The sequence below is a fragment of the Amblyraja radiata genome, chromosome 37, assembly GCF_010909765.2.
Source record: "Amblyraja radiata isolate CabotCenter1 chromosome 37, sAmbRad1.1.pri, whole genome shotgun sequence".
In the NCBI taxonomy this organism is placed as follows: Eukaryota; Metazoa; Chordata; class Chondrichthyes; order Rajiformes; family Rajidae; genus Amblyraja; species Amblyraja radiata.
The window spans coordinates 13,111,099-13,127,143 of record NC_045992.1 but is presented as its reverse complement, the minus strand read 5'-3'; the positions used below and the strand labels follow the sequence as shown (position 1 = coordinate 13,127,143).

Genomic DNA, 16,045 nt, shown 5'->3' with positions numbered 1-16,045 from the left:
CAGGAGTAACTCAGCGGGACCGGCAGCATCTCTGGAGAGAAGAAATGGATGATGTTTCGTGACGTGTCTTTTCTTCAGTCTGAAAGAAGGGTCTTGACCCGAAAAATCACCCATTGCTTCTCTCCAGAGATGCTGTCGTTCCCGCTGAGTTACTCCAGTATTTTGTGTTCATCTTCAATTTTCTGGGAGTAGAAGTGGGGACGGATCCGCAACAGCCGGGAGCCCCAGGCCGAGCTCGGCAATTGTTTGCCTGCTTCTGCTGCTGTTGGAGGGGAGACGTTGCGTCACGCCAGGGTCTTGGGCCTGCCCCTCTTTGGCCGTCAGTTCCACGACAGGCCGTTGGCGCGCGAAGATTTCATTCGCTACAAAAATCTCAGAGCCCCGCGCGATGTCGCACACAACTACATACCCCTCCGCGCTTCTCAGTGGGACCGGCCCCGCGAGGCCATACAATGCCCATGCGCCTCAACGCGACGATGAGGTCGCATAATTTGCATCCCAAGAACACGTAAGTGGGACAGGCCCTTTATTGTTCAGAGTCAGATCTTGGTTCCCCACTTCCTCAGCCACACTTTTCCCTTGGGTTTGGGTAAATCATCCTACTGCATTTTATCCACTGTCGTAGATACACTTCCAGCTGAAGACGAATAAACATACAAGGAGCCTGGATCACAGCGTGTGGGAGTGCTGCATCAAATAAAATTGAGGGTTGTCAAGATTAATGAAAGGGTTTGATCACAACTTTAAGTGGGTGAAAACTATAGACAGATAAATAACGACAACACTTACTCACTTTGTTAATTCTGGGTGAAAATTCTTTATTTGTCTTCATAGCAACAAAGACAAGGGACAAGGGAAGGGAGTGTTTTATAGATTCACAGAAAACATTTGAACAATGTGCAATACAAGCAAATCACAATGCGAACCATCTGGAAGAAAAATAGCAACCTTTTAAAAAACATCTTAGTGCCTCATTCAAGTAGTATGTTAAGGGCCTGTCCCACTTGTGCGTCATTTGCGTGTCACGCAGATGGCGCGTGAAGATTTTGTACATCTCAAAATCCTGGGGCGCCGTGCACGACCGCACCATGCGCGCATTACGTGCACGGTGCGGGCGTCGTGACGCGTAAATTATGTCGCATAAATTACGCGCAAATGACGCCCAAGTGGAACAGGCCCTTTACTTCTAGCTTCACCATGATCTTTGGTTAAACCACTACTAGGAATCAAATCATTACATTAGGACTTTCTGCAATGCAACAATGACAAGGGCTCAGTGGACTTGACAATGTACAGGCCTCCTGTAAATTAAATACCATGTTTTAAATAATAGGCTCATTTTATATTTTGCCATTGAAAGCATTCAAGGAATGAGACAAAGGAATCATTTTAAAACTCACTCGGACATTAAACAAAAAAAGTGGAATGTTTAAATTAAAATTTTGGTCATTACTTCAATGAAAAATTAAATCCAATGTGGGTGACAAACCAATTGGAGTCCAATCAAGTAATTGGGATCTTCATATTGGCTTCCAGCCCTGACAAGCTGGGACAGCTCAATTGAATGAGGTTCCTTGATGTTTTTGGTAATGATAAATGCCCCCATTAGACTCCTTTGGCAAGGCAAGAAATCTATTCTGGAATTATTTTACCATCTGTTGGAATTTCTAGAAAATCGATAGACTCAATTGCAATTTAACATCCATAAGTTGCTGAAGGATTAACAAGCCTGGGTCAAGGTTGTCACTTCTGTATTGACAATGTCTTCTTCATTTTGCATCGAATACACTAACATTAAGGATTCAAGCCATTTAGTTTTAAATGCATAGTAGTGTTACTAATTGGATATTCTGTAAATAAGTTATATAGGACAAGGGCAGTGTACAAGGGAAGGTAATACACCAAGCTGAGGCTGCCTCATTACCAAATCAAATGGAATATGTAGACATAATTCCATTTAATATGAGCATTTGTAAAAATCAAATTCTAATTGAGTTATGAATTGCTGTGCCATCAGATAGAGCATGGTCTCAAAGAATCTGTCACAAAATTAATAGTGATTGTGGAAAACAGACTACACAGAATCAAATCTTGTGGAATTTAAGTAAGTGCTTTTAGATTTTACAAATGGGTGCAAGCCCATCCTCAGTGTTGCATTAAAGAGTCTGGTGTTGTCTACTAGAAATATCCAATGTTGTAGTTATACTGAGCATGATTATTGCTTAAGCAAGATATAAAGGCATGACAACTAAAACATTTGATAGTTGAAACATTTGTGGTCTGGTTCTCGAGCTGCAAGGAAATCTTTAGTTGTCTCCAGCACAGATCTTCAGTAGAGCATCTTTAAAATCTCCGCCGGTGTCTCCCTGGGGAAGAAAAAAACAACAACCATGCTTTAACGATTTCTGCTATTCTGTTGCTTGGTTCATCAGTTTAATTCCGGAGTAAAGCTAGAATACAATTCAAACAGAGTGCTTGGATAATACCAGGATAATAACACCAGGATCAGCGTTCAACCGAGAATACCAAGCCCAAAGCACTATCTAAACTGATGAAACAAACTTATGTCAAGGACAATAACTAACTCCATATACAATAATTAGCTACCTACATGTTAACAAGCACATCAACAAAAACAGGTCATGTTGATGCAAGTATATCATTGGGGTTATCAAGTTGCACCTCCCTTCACTGGTGTTTAGTTGAGTTAGGCCCATGACACCTCGGGAAGTCTCAACAGTTAGACTACATCATATCTGTGCATTTGTTAGTCTGCATATATTCATTAAAGACACAGAAGATGCATTGTGGAATTATCAATTGTTTTTCCTGCAACTTTTCCAGAAGGTATTTCTTTAAAATGTGCACAAATGTATTGGTAAATAGATTTTACATACAAAATCTAAGCTAATTTGAATTGCAAAATAATTCAAGCTCTGTGCTGGTACTGGTGGCATAGTGTAGGCAGGGTCCTGGCAGGTATGAAGAACCTGCTCAAATATATCACATTCCCTTTCCCAGTAATTTCAATTAATGAAGCCAAGGTTTATATTCCGACTTGGCCTGGAACCTTAAAAGAACTGAGGTGGCCTGGAATCTTAAAATAACTGCTCAGGCTCTTGTTATTTCTACCTTCATTGTGTAAAACCCTTATCTGTCTGCCTGCCCCTTCCTCTTCACCAAGTGTGTAATATGCACACTTAGGAAATTGATGTAGGAAATTCTGAAAATTATAAGAAAGACGAGTAGTTTGTAGTATGTTTAATTCACGATTTACATACTGAGGAAGAATGTAAAGTGAATAGTTAGGAGAGGTAATAATAGATTTCTCACGGTGTTTAGATTCTACAGCATAGTAAAGTTAAAATAACCATTGCTGAGCTAAGCTGAGAGGAATAAAACTGATCAGGGAGTAGTGACTTTTATTGTGCCCTTTTGTCAAATAATCGGGAGAGTGGTTTTCTAAATAACAGAGGACTCAAGGTTAAAGATAACTCTGGTGAAATACAAACATGAGTGGCTACACAGACATTGGCCAATGATGAATTATTTCAAAAATGTAGAATCCACATGTAACCATTGTTTCATGAGAATATCAAAATGTAGTGGGTGTTGTGAATCTCTGAACACTTTGGGATTTCTCAGAGTGATTCTCCGTGCGTACTGTTAAGGGCTTGAATAAACCGACTCGTTTGACAAACTCACCACTGCTCTATGAGATTTTCTTTGTCTGTTCCTTTCTGAGCCGTGATTAAAAAGGGGAACTGGGCCCCATGTGAACTCCAGATTCAGGGAACATGATAACCACACAAGCAGAACAGGATGTCCATCGGGGAATGTTGCCGACAGGCCCGCTCCAGACTGCAGGAGTACGTGCTGAGGGGCGCACTGAAGCTCGGTGCAGCCAACACCAAGGCTCTGAGAGGGGCAGAGTCTGGTGGAGACGCGTCTCAAACAAGGGAAGGGATATCACCCCAGGGGCCCACATAAGTGGCAAAGGTGTAGGGCAAAATTTGTAAACACTACCATACGAACCAATGAAATGTATAGCCTCCGAGAATGTTGGAAGAATGTTGACACTTTCTCTAAGTATATTTTTTACTCTGAATAAAAAGTTATTTTGAATAAAAAGAGGTTTAAGGAAATTAGTTAAATTTATTCAAGTAATGTATTCCCTTTATACACAAGGCCACATTGATGTATTTAAACAAAAGCAGACTCCATATTTATAATTAAAAATGTGCTGCTCTTCAAGGAGGTTTTAAGGCAGTGTACTGAAATAGTTACACCAAATCGAATCAACACATTAGCACATTAAAAGGAATTACATTAGATTTCAAATGTAAAACTGTCAAAGGGCAAAACTATCAAAAGTTGGTCAGACAGGAAATGTTTCTTTAAAGAGATTCTCTTGACAGGCTTCAAGGAAATATCAATGACATACCATAATTGTAGAGTGAAGAGTCTCATCATATTTGGCCTTGTAAATAGCTTTAATATCTGCCAAATCAATTTCAGAGCGAGACACCATAATTCTCATCAAAGTTTCGTCATCTGTACCAGCACCCTGTTAAAAGACAAAACACACATCTTCCGAGGTTAATTTTGATCATTCAATATTCTGAAAATTTCCCATCATCAAATCACTTCTAGCCTTCATTTGGCAATAGTTAAGTACGGGGGCAATGAGATTAGAACAAATCAACTCAGTCCACAGTGCTCCAACTTCACTCCAAGTCAATACTTTGACAATTTCAAGCCAAGAAGGCAAGGCTCTGAAGTCATAGCCTGATCAGATCACGGTATAGGTAGCGAAGGAAGAACAAACTCTGCACAATGGTGCAGCAATCATGTCAGCACCTACTCAATGAAGCCTCCACATCTTTAGTCAGGGCACCTAGCAGGCCTGGAAGATATTACTCTTACAACAGTACAAATGTGATCCCACTTTAGCATCTGACTAGGTGCTAGCTTAACTACACAATCACTAGCTTTAATCACAATTGAAGCCTCCACACCTTAGCACTGGTGTCAGTGGTTTTGGGATTTCTTGCACCATTCCAGCAATGACCTAAACCAACACCAAAGATGAATTTAACTTGAGAGCTCAAATGAGAGCTCAAATTATAAAACCAATAAACAATGGGGGGGGGGGGGGGGGGGGGGGGGGGAGTCAAAAGGAAATAAAATACAAACAGATTTTTAGTAAATGGTGATAATGTTAGCATTTATCTAGTGCTCTCAAGGTAGTTACAAATATCAAATTCCAGAGTTTAGGCAAAGGGAAATTGGAATATCAGAGGGCTGTGGGTGATCGGACAGGGAGTGGAGTTTTTTTTTTAATGTAAAAGCCAATATTGTACAGAGGGAGTAAGGAATACTGAGGTGAGATACAAGTTGTGATATTTTGCAAAGTGGGTCCTCAGCCACCAAGAGTACAAAAGTTTGGTAGTATTGAATCCATTAATCAGGTACAGACTCCAACTCTCAAGAGAACAGAGTAGTATTTAAGCAGCCAGGAGCAAGCACAAGAGAAAACATGAGAAAGAGTATGAAAGAATTGAGAGGATACCAACTTGAAGGCTAGCTGCTGGGAAGGATGCAACTTGAAGGGAATTGATATTCCAAATATACTGTACCTTCATGGAATTGTAAAGTTTCTCAGCAAAATAGGCTGGTATGCTCTTCACGCATTTGACTGAGGAAAAAAAAGATTTATTAAATAAAACCTCCATTAAAAAAATGACAATTGTACAGAATAACAGCAATTTCAAAACATTGAGATTATTATGAATAATTCAGGTATTGCAGGATCTGGAATGGGATAAAAGTAGAAAAAAACCCAAAAGGATTGAAATTATATGCATATGTTCACAATCACAGGTCCAGTCTCATACAATCAATTAGCTACTGTTGCAGCGGATGGGGGGAATAGCATTTAATTAATGCATTGCAATGTTTCCACAATGAAGTGACAGCTCCAATGTAGGCAATGGTTCCCAATGAAACCAGGGTCAAATCAAGCAATCCCATATGGTAGTGCCAAGTACAATCGGCAATTGATTCAATATTTCTTTCCGAACAAATACTGCTGCCAATACATCCTGGAAAAACCCACACCTCAGGCTGTGGAACGTAGTTAAAGTGCCAAGCCACAATTGCTTAGTAATTTCAAATTTTAGAAAGCCTGCAACCATGTATTTCCTCGGCATCCACAATTGGCTGTGAAACAGTTGCTGTGTGATGTACCAACGATCCCTGGTTCGCAGATCTTCAGAAGGTAAACTACGACATTTCTCATTGTGCAATGCAAAAGGTTGTCATGGTGAAAGGGATCAATCCCTCTTAAAGATTCAAGAGCAAATAATGATATCCTGTTCAGGTCACGATCCCAATGCCTGCTTGGGTTTTACTCAGGCAGGGTCCTTATTAAGTCTCGGAATCAGATACTACATGCAAAGTTTAGTTTACTTTAGCATAGAGATACAGCATGGAAACAGGCCCTTCAGCCCAGTGAGTCTGCGCCAACCATCAATCCAATACTATCCCACTTGGGACAATTGACAACTTTACCAAGCCAATTAGCCTACAAACCTGTACATCCTTGCAATGTGGGAGGAAACCAGAGCACCCTGAAGAAAACCCACTCAGGTCATGAGGAGAAAGTACAAACTCCATACAGACATCACCTGTAGTCGGGATTGTGCCCGTGTCTCTGGCGTTCCAAGGCGGCAACTCTACGTCTGCGCCGCCGTGCCAGCACGAAGGCACGCTTATGCAGGAACTGCTTGACAAACTAAATTTCCAAATGACAATTCATGTTGGAAATCAAGTAATATTTTAGCTTCGACCTTAACCATGATCATGTCCCCAATATTTAACAAATTATAAGTTACTTTTGCCAAGAAATCTGCTTGCTACTTAACAGCAATTATTCAATTCCGTGCATCCCTAGAACTGAGCGCTGCCAAACAGCACTGGTAAAATGAAAGCCCTGCCGCAGATCACTAGATTCTCACGGCAGCTCTCTAGGTCAGCAGTATGAAAGTCGTGGTTGGTGTAGGGAACAATTGTATCACTGATGATGGCAGGTTTTAGAGCATAAAAACTCCAGTTAACCGGCAGCTTCCTATTCTCATTCTAGACATCTTTCCGCCAAAATCAGTAGGAGTCTTACCAATGGCCAACATAACACTCTGAAGATTCCCCGAGCATTCACTTGCAATGCTGTCTTCAAGATCAATGTCGTTTATCTTCTGGTACTCATCAAATACTGTGTGGAAGGAATAAAATAAAATGACTGAACAGTGGTAGTTAAGGGGAGAATTCAGATGGATATATATATATAAATTGGATATTTCGGTGAGCAATATTCTTATCCCTTGTAAGAAATACTAGTTATTGTTACCTGCCAACAAATGGGAGAAGCTCTTGGAGCAGATAATGGAAATGAATCTTTCTTCATCTGTACCCCAGGCATTTTCACCAGCCTCATAAAGAGCCTTAAAAAAACAACAAATATCAAGTAATGAATCCCCTATACAATTCAGCTAATTCTCTCTCACACGTGAGAAAGCTCTGGGTCCGTACGTGGTGCAGCAGTAGAGCTGCTGCCTTACAGTGCCAGAGACCTTGGTTTGATTCTGACTACGGGTGCTGTTTCTAAAGAGTTTGTGCGTTCTACCTGTGGCACGCGTGGGTTTTCTCCGGGTGCTCCGGTTTCCTCCCACACTCAAAAAATGTACAGGTTTGTAGGTTAATTGGCTTCGGTAAAACTGTAAATTGTCCCTAGTGTGTAGATAGCACTAGTGTATGGAGTGACTGCTGGTCGGCACGGACTCGTGGGCCGAAGAGCCTGTTTCCGCGCTGTATCTCTAAACTATTGTCTTAACAGACATTTGTAGGTCACTGCACACAATTGTCTGAAGTTCCAAGAATGATTAAAAAAATACAAGTGAGGAGATTTGAAGTTAAAATCATAAGGACAATCAACAATTAATGATCACAAGATTTCAATTATGTAATTGTTTGAAAAGGAATTAGCAGCAATCAAGTCCAAAGTAAACTACTGTTAATAATACTACATGCCATGGCAACATGCTCCCAACTTCATTACACAGTAACAACAACAGGATTTAAATATGGAGTTAACTTATCAAGTTTCCAGAGACCCAATACATTGGAAACCACAAGCCAAAGACAAAGATGATTGTAATGAAATGATAAATTATGATCTGCTCCAAAGCATCGATGGCATTTCCTTCCACAGATGCTGCCTGATCTGTGGAGTTCCACCAGCAGTTTGTTTTAGCACTATGAAATAACGTCCACAAAAATAGACAGCAGCAGTTCCAAAAGGCTGTTTAAGAGCAATTAAGGATGAGCAATAAATGCTGGCCTTTGCAAGATGCCCAGAGACCAGGAGAAAATTAAACTCCAAAGTCTAGCAGGATCAGGCAGGTAAATTAATTCAATTATCATAGAGGTTGTTTCTCAATTTTTCAAAATAGTCAAGTGGCCTGTATGTCACCAAGAAATCCTGCTCAACAAAAACTAATTGGCATTTTAACATGTCAATGTCTAACTGGCCATCATTGAACAAATCCTGACAACATGTGAGGCTCCTTTCAATACATCACAAACCCACACAGTACCTATTGTGTCTCCCAGCATCACACTGTCTACAGAACACCTGCCCAGGTGACAATTGTCCACACCTACTGGAATAGTTGGCTAGACAGGAGATAGACTGTCTGGGTAACTGTCACTCCTCACCTTTGCATCCTCTTCTGCTTGAGACAGATCAGCGCCTGCTTCGCTTCTGTTGCCCTAAAAAACAGGAATGCATTTAATCTTCTGGTTTTGCTTAGTTAAAATAGTGTCTGCGGCAGAAATGACAACTAGAAATTTGAAAAGAAAGAAAATGAATTTAACCCAATGCTCATTGATTCTCTGATCATTGGACAAATAGAAATGGTAGGCAGGTAATTTGTTCTTTTACGATGCACATTGATAGAGTCACATTAGTAGCAGAGCTGTCATTCCATAGGCAGTACTGATACTTCATGGTGAGGACGATGAATTACGTGCAATGAATAAGGAATTGCGTAGGTTCTCTACGCAAAATCAATGTTTTGATCATCTTTCACAGCAGACGATTTGAGTATAGGAGCAGGGAGGTTCTACTGCAGTTGTACAGGGTCTTGGTGAGACCACACCTGGAGTATTGCATACAGTTTTGGTCTCCTAATCTGAGGAAAGACATTCTTGCCATAGAGGGAGTACAGAGAAGGTTCACCAGACTGATTCCTGGGATGTCAGGACTTTCATATGAAGAAAGACTGGATAGACTCGGCTTGTACACGCTAGAATTTAGAAGATTGAGGGGGGATCTTATAGAAACTTACAAAATTCTTAAGGGGTTGGACAGGCTAGATGCAGGAAGATTATTCCCGATGTTGGGGAAGTCCAGAACTAGGGGTCACAGTTCAAGTATAAGAGGGAAGTCTTTTAGGACAGAGATGAGAAAATCTTTTTTTACACAGAGAGTGGTGAATCTGTGGAATTCTCTGCCACAGAAGGTAGTTGAGGCCAGTTCATTGGCTATATTTAAGAGAGAGTTAGATGTGGCCCTTGTGGCTAAAGGGATCAGGGGTTATGGAGAGAAGGCAGGGATGGGATACCGAGTTGGATGATCAGCCATGATCATATTGAATGGCGGTGCAGGCTCGAAGGGCCGAATGGCCTACTCCTGCACCTATTTTCTATGTTTCTATGAAAGGAGCTCTACTAACAAAAAACAAAAAAAATCACATTCTTGCAATGAACAGAATGCAGTCGCTACAGCTGCAGGGCAGTATAGTCTCTGCATGGACAGTGCACCTAAACATCCCAGCAGTGCACGGTGGTGCAACGGTAGAGTTGATGCCTTACAGAGCCAGAGACCCAGGTTCGATCCCGACTATGGGTGCTGCCTACACAGAGTTTGTACGTTCTCCGTGTGGGTTTTCTCCGGGATCTCCGGTTACCTCCCACTCTCCAAAGACGCACAGGTTTGTAGGTTAATTGGCTTGGGATGAATGTAAATTGACTCTAGTGTATGTGCGCAGCATAGCGTTACTCTGCGGGCTTGCTGGCCAGGGAGGACCCGGTGGGCCAAAGGGCCTGTTTCCATGCTGTACTCTAAACTAAACTCCAACTGGACTCCAAATAAAATGGCAGGAGCAGTGGGAGAAGGAAAGTATCAGCTCAATGACAAAATGTTACAGAGTTTTCACTTTTGCACAAAAGTACCAAACCTTGCACAGATAATCCTGTGGGCAAAAAACAAACCAAATGAACACATAATGTGAATGTCTTAAACTAACCCAAACCCCAAGTGCCAGTATTCAAATCCAAACAATTCTGCAGGGTGATGAGCAATGTTTAATTTAGGTGTTGCTGTGTGCAATTAGACTTCATGCTCTTGAATTCACCAGCCACCGTCTCACCTCTCCAGACCTATTCCCCATCAGTACAGAGCAAGGAACAGACCTGGGTCTCTACTTGGGCCATGTGAGAAAATCCAGTCAGAGTTGCAGGTCCAGGAGGGCTGAGGACCCGGAGACATGCACAATAACTGTAGATCACTGCACCAGCATAGAAGCAAAGATCCTATAGACCACTATAACAAGATGCTAAATGCAATGGGCTGACGTGTAGTACGCAACAGAACGGAACGTGGGCCTTTTTTCCATCCATTTCCGTAACCGGACCCGACGGGACCCGACTCGCAGTGTAATCAACGTTGCGGGGGAACAGTTTGTGTTAATAAATTAAAATTCTGAAAAAGAGGAGAAGAATTTTCCCAAATAACTTTTATTTTTACAAGGATGTTTCCGTAACCGGCTTCCTTCTCTGCACTATTATCCTATGGGATCTTTGGTGTGGAGACGGAAGCCGGTTACGGAAATGGGGCCTTAAATTACCCATGAATCTGCCCATGACCGTACTACGTCTTTTTCGTCGAGTGGACCATCTTGCTCGCTATAGGATCTTTGCATAGAAGTGTGGAGCCCCTACCTCAGACTTGACAGGATTAACATTACCTGGAGATATTGGAATATTAGCATAAACTGGGTTCGGCCTCAAAGGCAAAGCAAGGGTCATTAAAAACTAGCATACTTCCTCAGGCTCAAATGATTAAAGGAAAATTAAATCTGCAGTCAGAATATTTTTGATGCAAGTAACGAATACACAACTCTAATTGAAGTGATAATTTGTAAACACTTGGGGTTTTAAAGATTTCGATGCCCCAAGGCACCTGTTGGAAACATTGAGTCACATGGAGATGTTAAGAACAAAATACAAGGTCCAAAAGCCTGCTCAAAAAAGGTACATTTTAAAGAACATAATTAAACAAAAACATATACAGGAGCTGGAAATCCTTGTTCTCGGACTCAGATTGGATCCTGCAGCGGCTACCTAACCTGATCAGCATTTTCAGAATTTGTTCGTAGATTGAGGAGCTACTCTAAACAATATCTGAATTGGATGGCAAAACCCATGCCTGATGCACAAGAAACTGGAGACCTCAAATGGTGTAAAACAGCAAACTCAGGAGAGAGAAGACCATGGATATTGTGATAGCAGCTGTGAACCAGTGTTCTGCTGAGGAGTTTCAAGGAAGAAAGTTCCCAGGTGAATTAATGCCCCTCCATCAACTTGGGAAAGGCCAGTTATAAAAATAGTCCTAAAGAAAAGTAACTCTTCATTTCCCTCCACAGATGCTGCCTGACTTGCCGAGTTCCCCCCAGAACTTTGTTTTTTGCTCACGATCGCTTAAGGGGTAAGATTCATATTTCTTCCCATTATTCACCTAATAATTCCTGTTCCACTTGGCAAGTGCAGTAACAGATTTCACAACTAATCTGTTCACTTCATAATTTAGGCTGATCAAAATGGTGAGTCTAGGGGAAAAAGGCCACAACACCAAGTTCTTAAACTCCACAGATTAATTAACAGCAGCAGAGTCAAACTTATCGTGCAAGTTATAGTGTTTCAATCACTTAACCTCATCATTTCTACCTTTAAAAGGCATCCAGGCCTCTTCTTACAACTCTATCATTGTTCTCTACAACTCAGTCCTCCATTTATGCTATGCAAGATTTTACCCATCACAAGACCAGCCTTTTTCCATCAGGTCTTCCAAATTCCAAATATCTGCTTGAACAACTTAATTTGTGACTAAGCATTTGGTCCATGGTCTTAAAATCTCATGCGACTTCAATTGCCTTTCAGCAATTGGCACGGTGGTGCAGCAGTAGGGTTGCTGCCTTACAGGGCACAGAGACCCAGGTTCGATCCTGACTACGGGTGCTGTCTGTAAGGAGTTTGTACTTTTTTCCCGCATGAGTTTTCTTCAGGTGCTCCAGTTTCCTCTCATGTTCCAAGTGGCTTCTGGAAATTGTCCCTTGTGTGCAGGATGGAACTGGTTAGTGTCTGGGTGATTGTGGTTAGTGTGGACTTGGTGGGCCGAAGGGCCTGTTTCCATGCTACATCTCTAAACTAGAATCTAAACAGGACCTTTACCACCTGAAAGATGTATAGCAGTTATAAACTAATGACTGCTATGGTGACAACAAATTGCCCAAAACATTAATAGAAAAAATAATGGCCATTAGTGTATCATGTCAAAACCAAATTTACAACTGGGATTAAAGTACGGATGTATTTTCTTGAAAACAAACAATGCTTCATTAGATCAAGTCCTTGCACAAACAATAGAATGATGAACATATTCAGACATTCAACATGGAATCAAACAAAAAAGATATATACCTGAACTAGGGAGACCAGAACTCGTTCAAAGTAACCTGATGTGTCGGAGGTGAGGTCCTCTTCCAAATCAGATTCAAAGTCTGGAAAAGAAAACAAAATTGGTTATGAAAAATCTCAAAATTTCCGAACTGACAAGTAACCGACACATGTATTCTAGACAGGCAGTTGGCTTAATGAGAGCAATTTAAATCTTTGTCCAGAGGGTGTAATGTACTGGAAGCTAAAGTTGTCACTAGATAGAAATCCAAGGGAGAATGTAGGACATACAACCATAAGACATAGGAGGAGAATCAGGCCATTCGGCCCATTGCCTAGCTTCACCATTCAATCATGGCCAATCTAGTTTTCCCTTTTAGCCCCATTCTCCTGCCTTCTCCCTGTAATCTTTGATCTCATTACTAATCAAGAACCTATCAATCAATTAAACAAAATCTTGTGGGGAAAAAAGCTTGAAGGAATACGAACTATGGCACAGATGGATAAAAACGGTCTCTGTTAGTCATAGAGCCATAATGCATGGAAACAGGACCTTTGGCTCAACTTATCTATGCCAACCAAGATGCCCCATATAAGATGTGTAGGAAAGAACTGCAGATGCTAGTTTAAATCGAAGATAGACACAAAATGCTGGAGTAACTTCAGTCTGAAGAAGGGTCTCGACACGAAACGTCACCCATTCCTTCTCTCCAGAGATGCTGCCTGTCCTGCTGAGTTGCTCCAGCATTTTGTGTCTACCCCATACAAGATAGTCCCATTTAGCCAAAGTCCAAAGGAGATATGCGCACAGCAAGGTTTCTAACCAAGATGTTCCAGTGGGAAGATAGATACTGAAAATTGTGGAATAAATATTCAAACAACTTATTGATAAAGTTAAAATAGGAAGAAAATTGAAATTAATGGATAAGTTTAACATGAAGCCAGGAACCCTTTCTGCCTATTATAGGCTGTGTTATAAGAAAGGGGGGAAATGGTGTGGAGTTAAAACCTAGAGAATAGAGTTCTTGAACCAATAACTACTGCCCTCAAGGAAATTTGCAATTCTTATTCCAATTCGATTTTTAGCTACAAAACTGCTACAATATGATTTCAAGGGGCAAGTCACTCAGTCAGCTGCCGGGGACATCATGCACACAAGGCAAACATAGTTTTCAGAATCTAAGGAAAGTTGTAGTCATACTTATGCCAAAATATAATGACTTCCCTACCTTCACATGTTACATCAATGTTTATGAGATGTTTCAAAAATCATGGTTTCATGGTTCAAAACTCAAACCCAGACCCAAACTCAATTTGGCTTGTTCAGTCATCCAGGATTCAAAATAGGAGTTATAGGGACAGGAAATCTCTCCCTACAATAACATGGCCTTTGGCTAGTACAGGTAGTTCTGCTAGAATACGCGTTACCACAACACAAACAACGAATTGTGGAACACCATTTGCATATGCGGGCCAAATTAGTTATAACACAATATTGACGGGAACTAGGTACCACTTATACTGGAAACTGAGAAGTAGACATAGAAAGCCGTCTTAGATTTACGCAGAACAGAGGGTATATAATTTCCACACAGTAATCAGACACCATTGTCTATTAAGCGTACAACTGCTACTTTATCCATAGGTGGCTTTTGAAATTAACAAATAATTGCTTCTATTAATGAATAGTCTGAAGAAGGGCCTCGACCCGAAACGTCGCCCATTCCTTCTCTCCCGAGATGCTGCCTCACCCGCTGAGTTACTCCAGCATTTTGTGTCCACCTTCGCCTCAATGGATACTTGTGAAACAATACTATGTAGCAAACAGCGTTTATTTTAAAAAGACCTTCACTTTTGTAAGGAAGATAGACGCAAAAAACTGGAGTAACTCCGCGAGTTCAACGTTACATCATTTTGTAAGCCCTGCAGGAAAAATACCTTTGTTATAGAGTCTGAAACTGTAGCTCCAAACTCTCTTTTGCCCCATTGATACAATTTGGCTTTATGGTATGAAATTCTATAACACGTGGTTTCTTAGGAATGCTTTTAGTGGAACTATCCACATCTCAAAGGATTTTTGATGAAGATCAAACAGCTCATGCCCCTCCTCTCTACAGGTTTCTGCTCCCTTGCCTCCCACAAACAGCCTGAAGGGTCCTGAACTGAAACGACACCTGTCTATGCTCTTCAGAGATGCTGCCTGACCTGCTGAGTTACTCCAGCATTTTGTCATTTGTGATAAACCAGCATCTGCAGTTACTTGTTTTCACAGCTCATGATAGAACAGCTTTGGATCTTTCTTACAATATTAATGATGTAAAAGAAAAATGCAGCTCAATATTAATTCACCAGATTTTAGTAATTTCTCCTGTGCGCCCATCTTTTCTTAACCCATAGTGCCAAAAGTTGGGTTTTTACAATTGGCTAGACTTTTTTTACTTCCAATGGCCATAGTGTTTGGTCAATGTGTTAGCATACCTTCTTTATAAGCTTCCACAATCCTGTGCATTTCGTCATTATTGCGAGATGCTAAGATTTCAACCAGGATGTTCTCAGATGTCCCAGCACCCTGAGGAAAACAAACGATTAAGGAATCATACTCTAGATTGGAGACAAAATATGTCAGTCATTCAGTCATCATTCAGTCATCCCATGAACGTGCACATTAGAACATGTCACAAAAGCCTTTCTCCAAATTCTTGGTATGAATGCACACATTTGGATAGGATTTCAGACCAGTTATCAAGGCATAAACCTCACTGGGATAATACTTTACCTCAGTTATCCTTGGCCACCACCTAGCTAGGCAGAGAAAGTCTGAAATCCCAAATCTTGAATCATCCAATTTTCAAATCCTGTTAATTCCAATAGTCTATTGCCACAGAAGGCTGTGGAGGCCAAGTCAATGGATATTTTTAAAGCAGAGTTAGATTCCTGATTAGTACAGTGTCAGGGGTTATTGGAGAAGGCAGAGAATGGGGTTAGGAGGGACAGATAGATCAGCCATGATTGAATGGTGCAGTAGACTTGATGGGCTGAATGGCCTAATTCTGCTCCTATCACTTATGACCTCCACTTTTCTGTGGGGTATAAATGAGAATGGGTCAATGCATGACCAGCTGGGCAGCAGAAGCAGCTTAAAGGTGACCCGATGCAGGTGTACAAAATTTAGGGGTACAGACACATTTTGGACAGCAAGATTTGTTTTTAAACACCAGACTTCCAAAACCAGAGGGGAAAAGAATCAGAA

At 41.1% G+C, this 16,045-nt stretch overlaps 1 protein-coding gene across 1 annotated transcript in view; it reads right to left on the bottom strand.

Moving 5' to 3' along the window:
* Nucleotides 1-792: 792 nt before the first annotated feature.
* Nucleotides 793-16,045, bottom strand: part of LOC116966558 (annexin A5-like) — a 34,351-nt gene continuing 19,098 nt past the window's right edge. The window contains exons 6-13 of the mRNA XM_033012931.1: nucleotides 15,274-15,364; nucleotides 12,820-12,899; nucleotides 8,776-8,829; nucleotides 7,409-7,502; nucleotides 7,178-7,273; nucleotides 5,640-5,698; nucleotides 4,445-4,567; nucleotides 793-2,366 (exon numbers count right to left, since the gene is read on the bottom strand). Coding sequence (XP_032868822.1) covers nucleotides 2,307-2,366; nucleotides 4,445-4,567; nucleotides 5,640-5,698; nucleotides 7,178-7,273; nucleotides 7,409-7,502; nucleotides 8,776-8,829; nucleotides 12,820-12,899; nucleotides 15,274-15,364 — 657 coding nt within the window. The 3' untranslated portion in view covers nucleotides 793-2,306. The remainder of the gene's footprint in view (nucleotides 2,367-4,444; nucleotides 4,568-5,639; nucleotides 5,699-7,177; nucleotides 7,274-7,408; nucleotides 7,503-8,775; nucleotides 8,830-12,819; nucleotides 12,900-15,273; nucleotides 15,365-16,045) is intronic.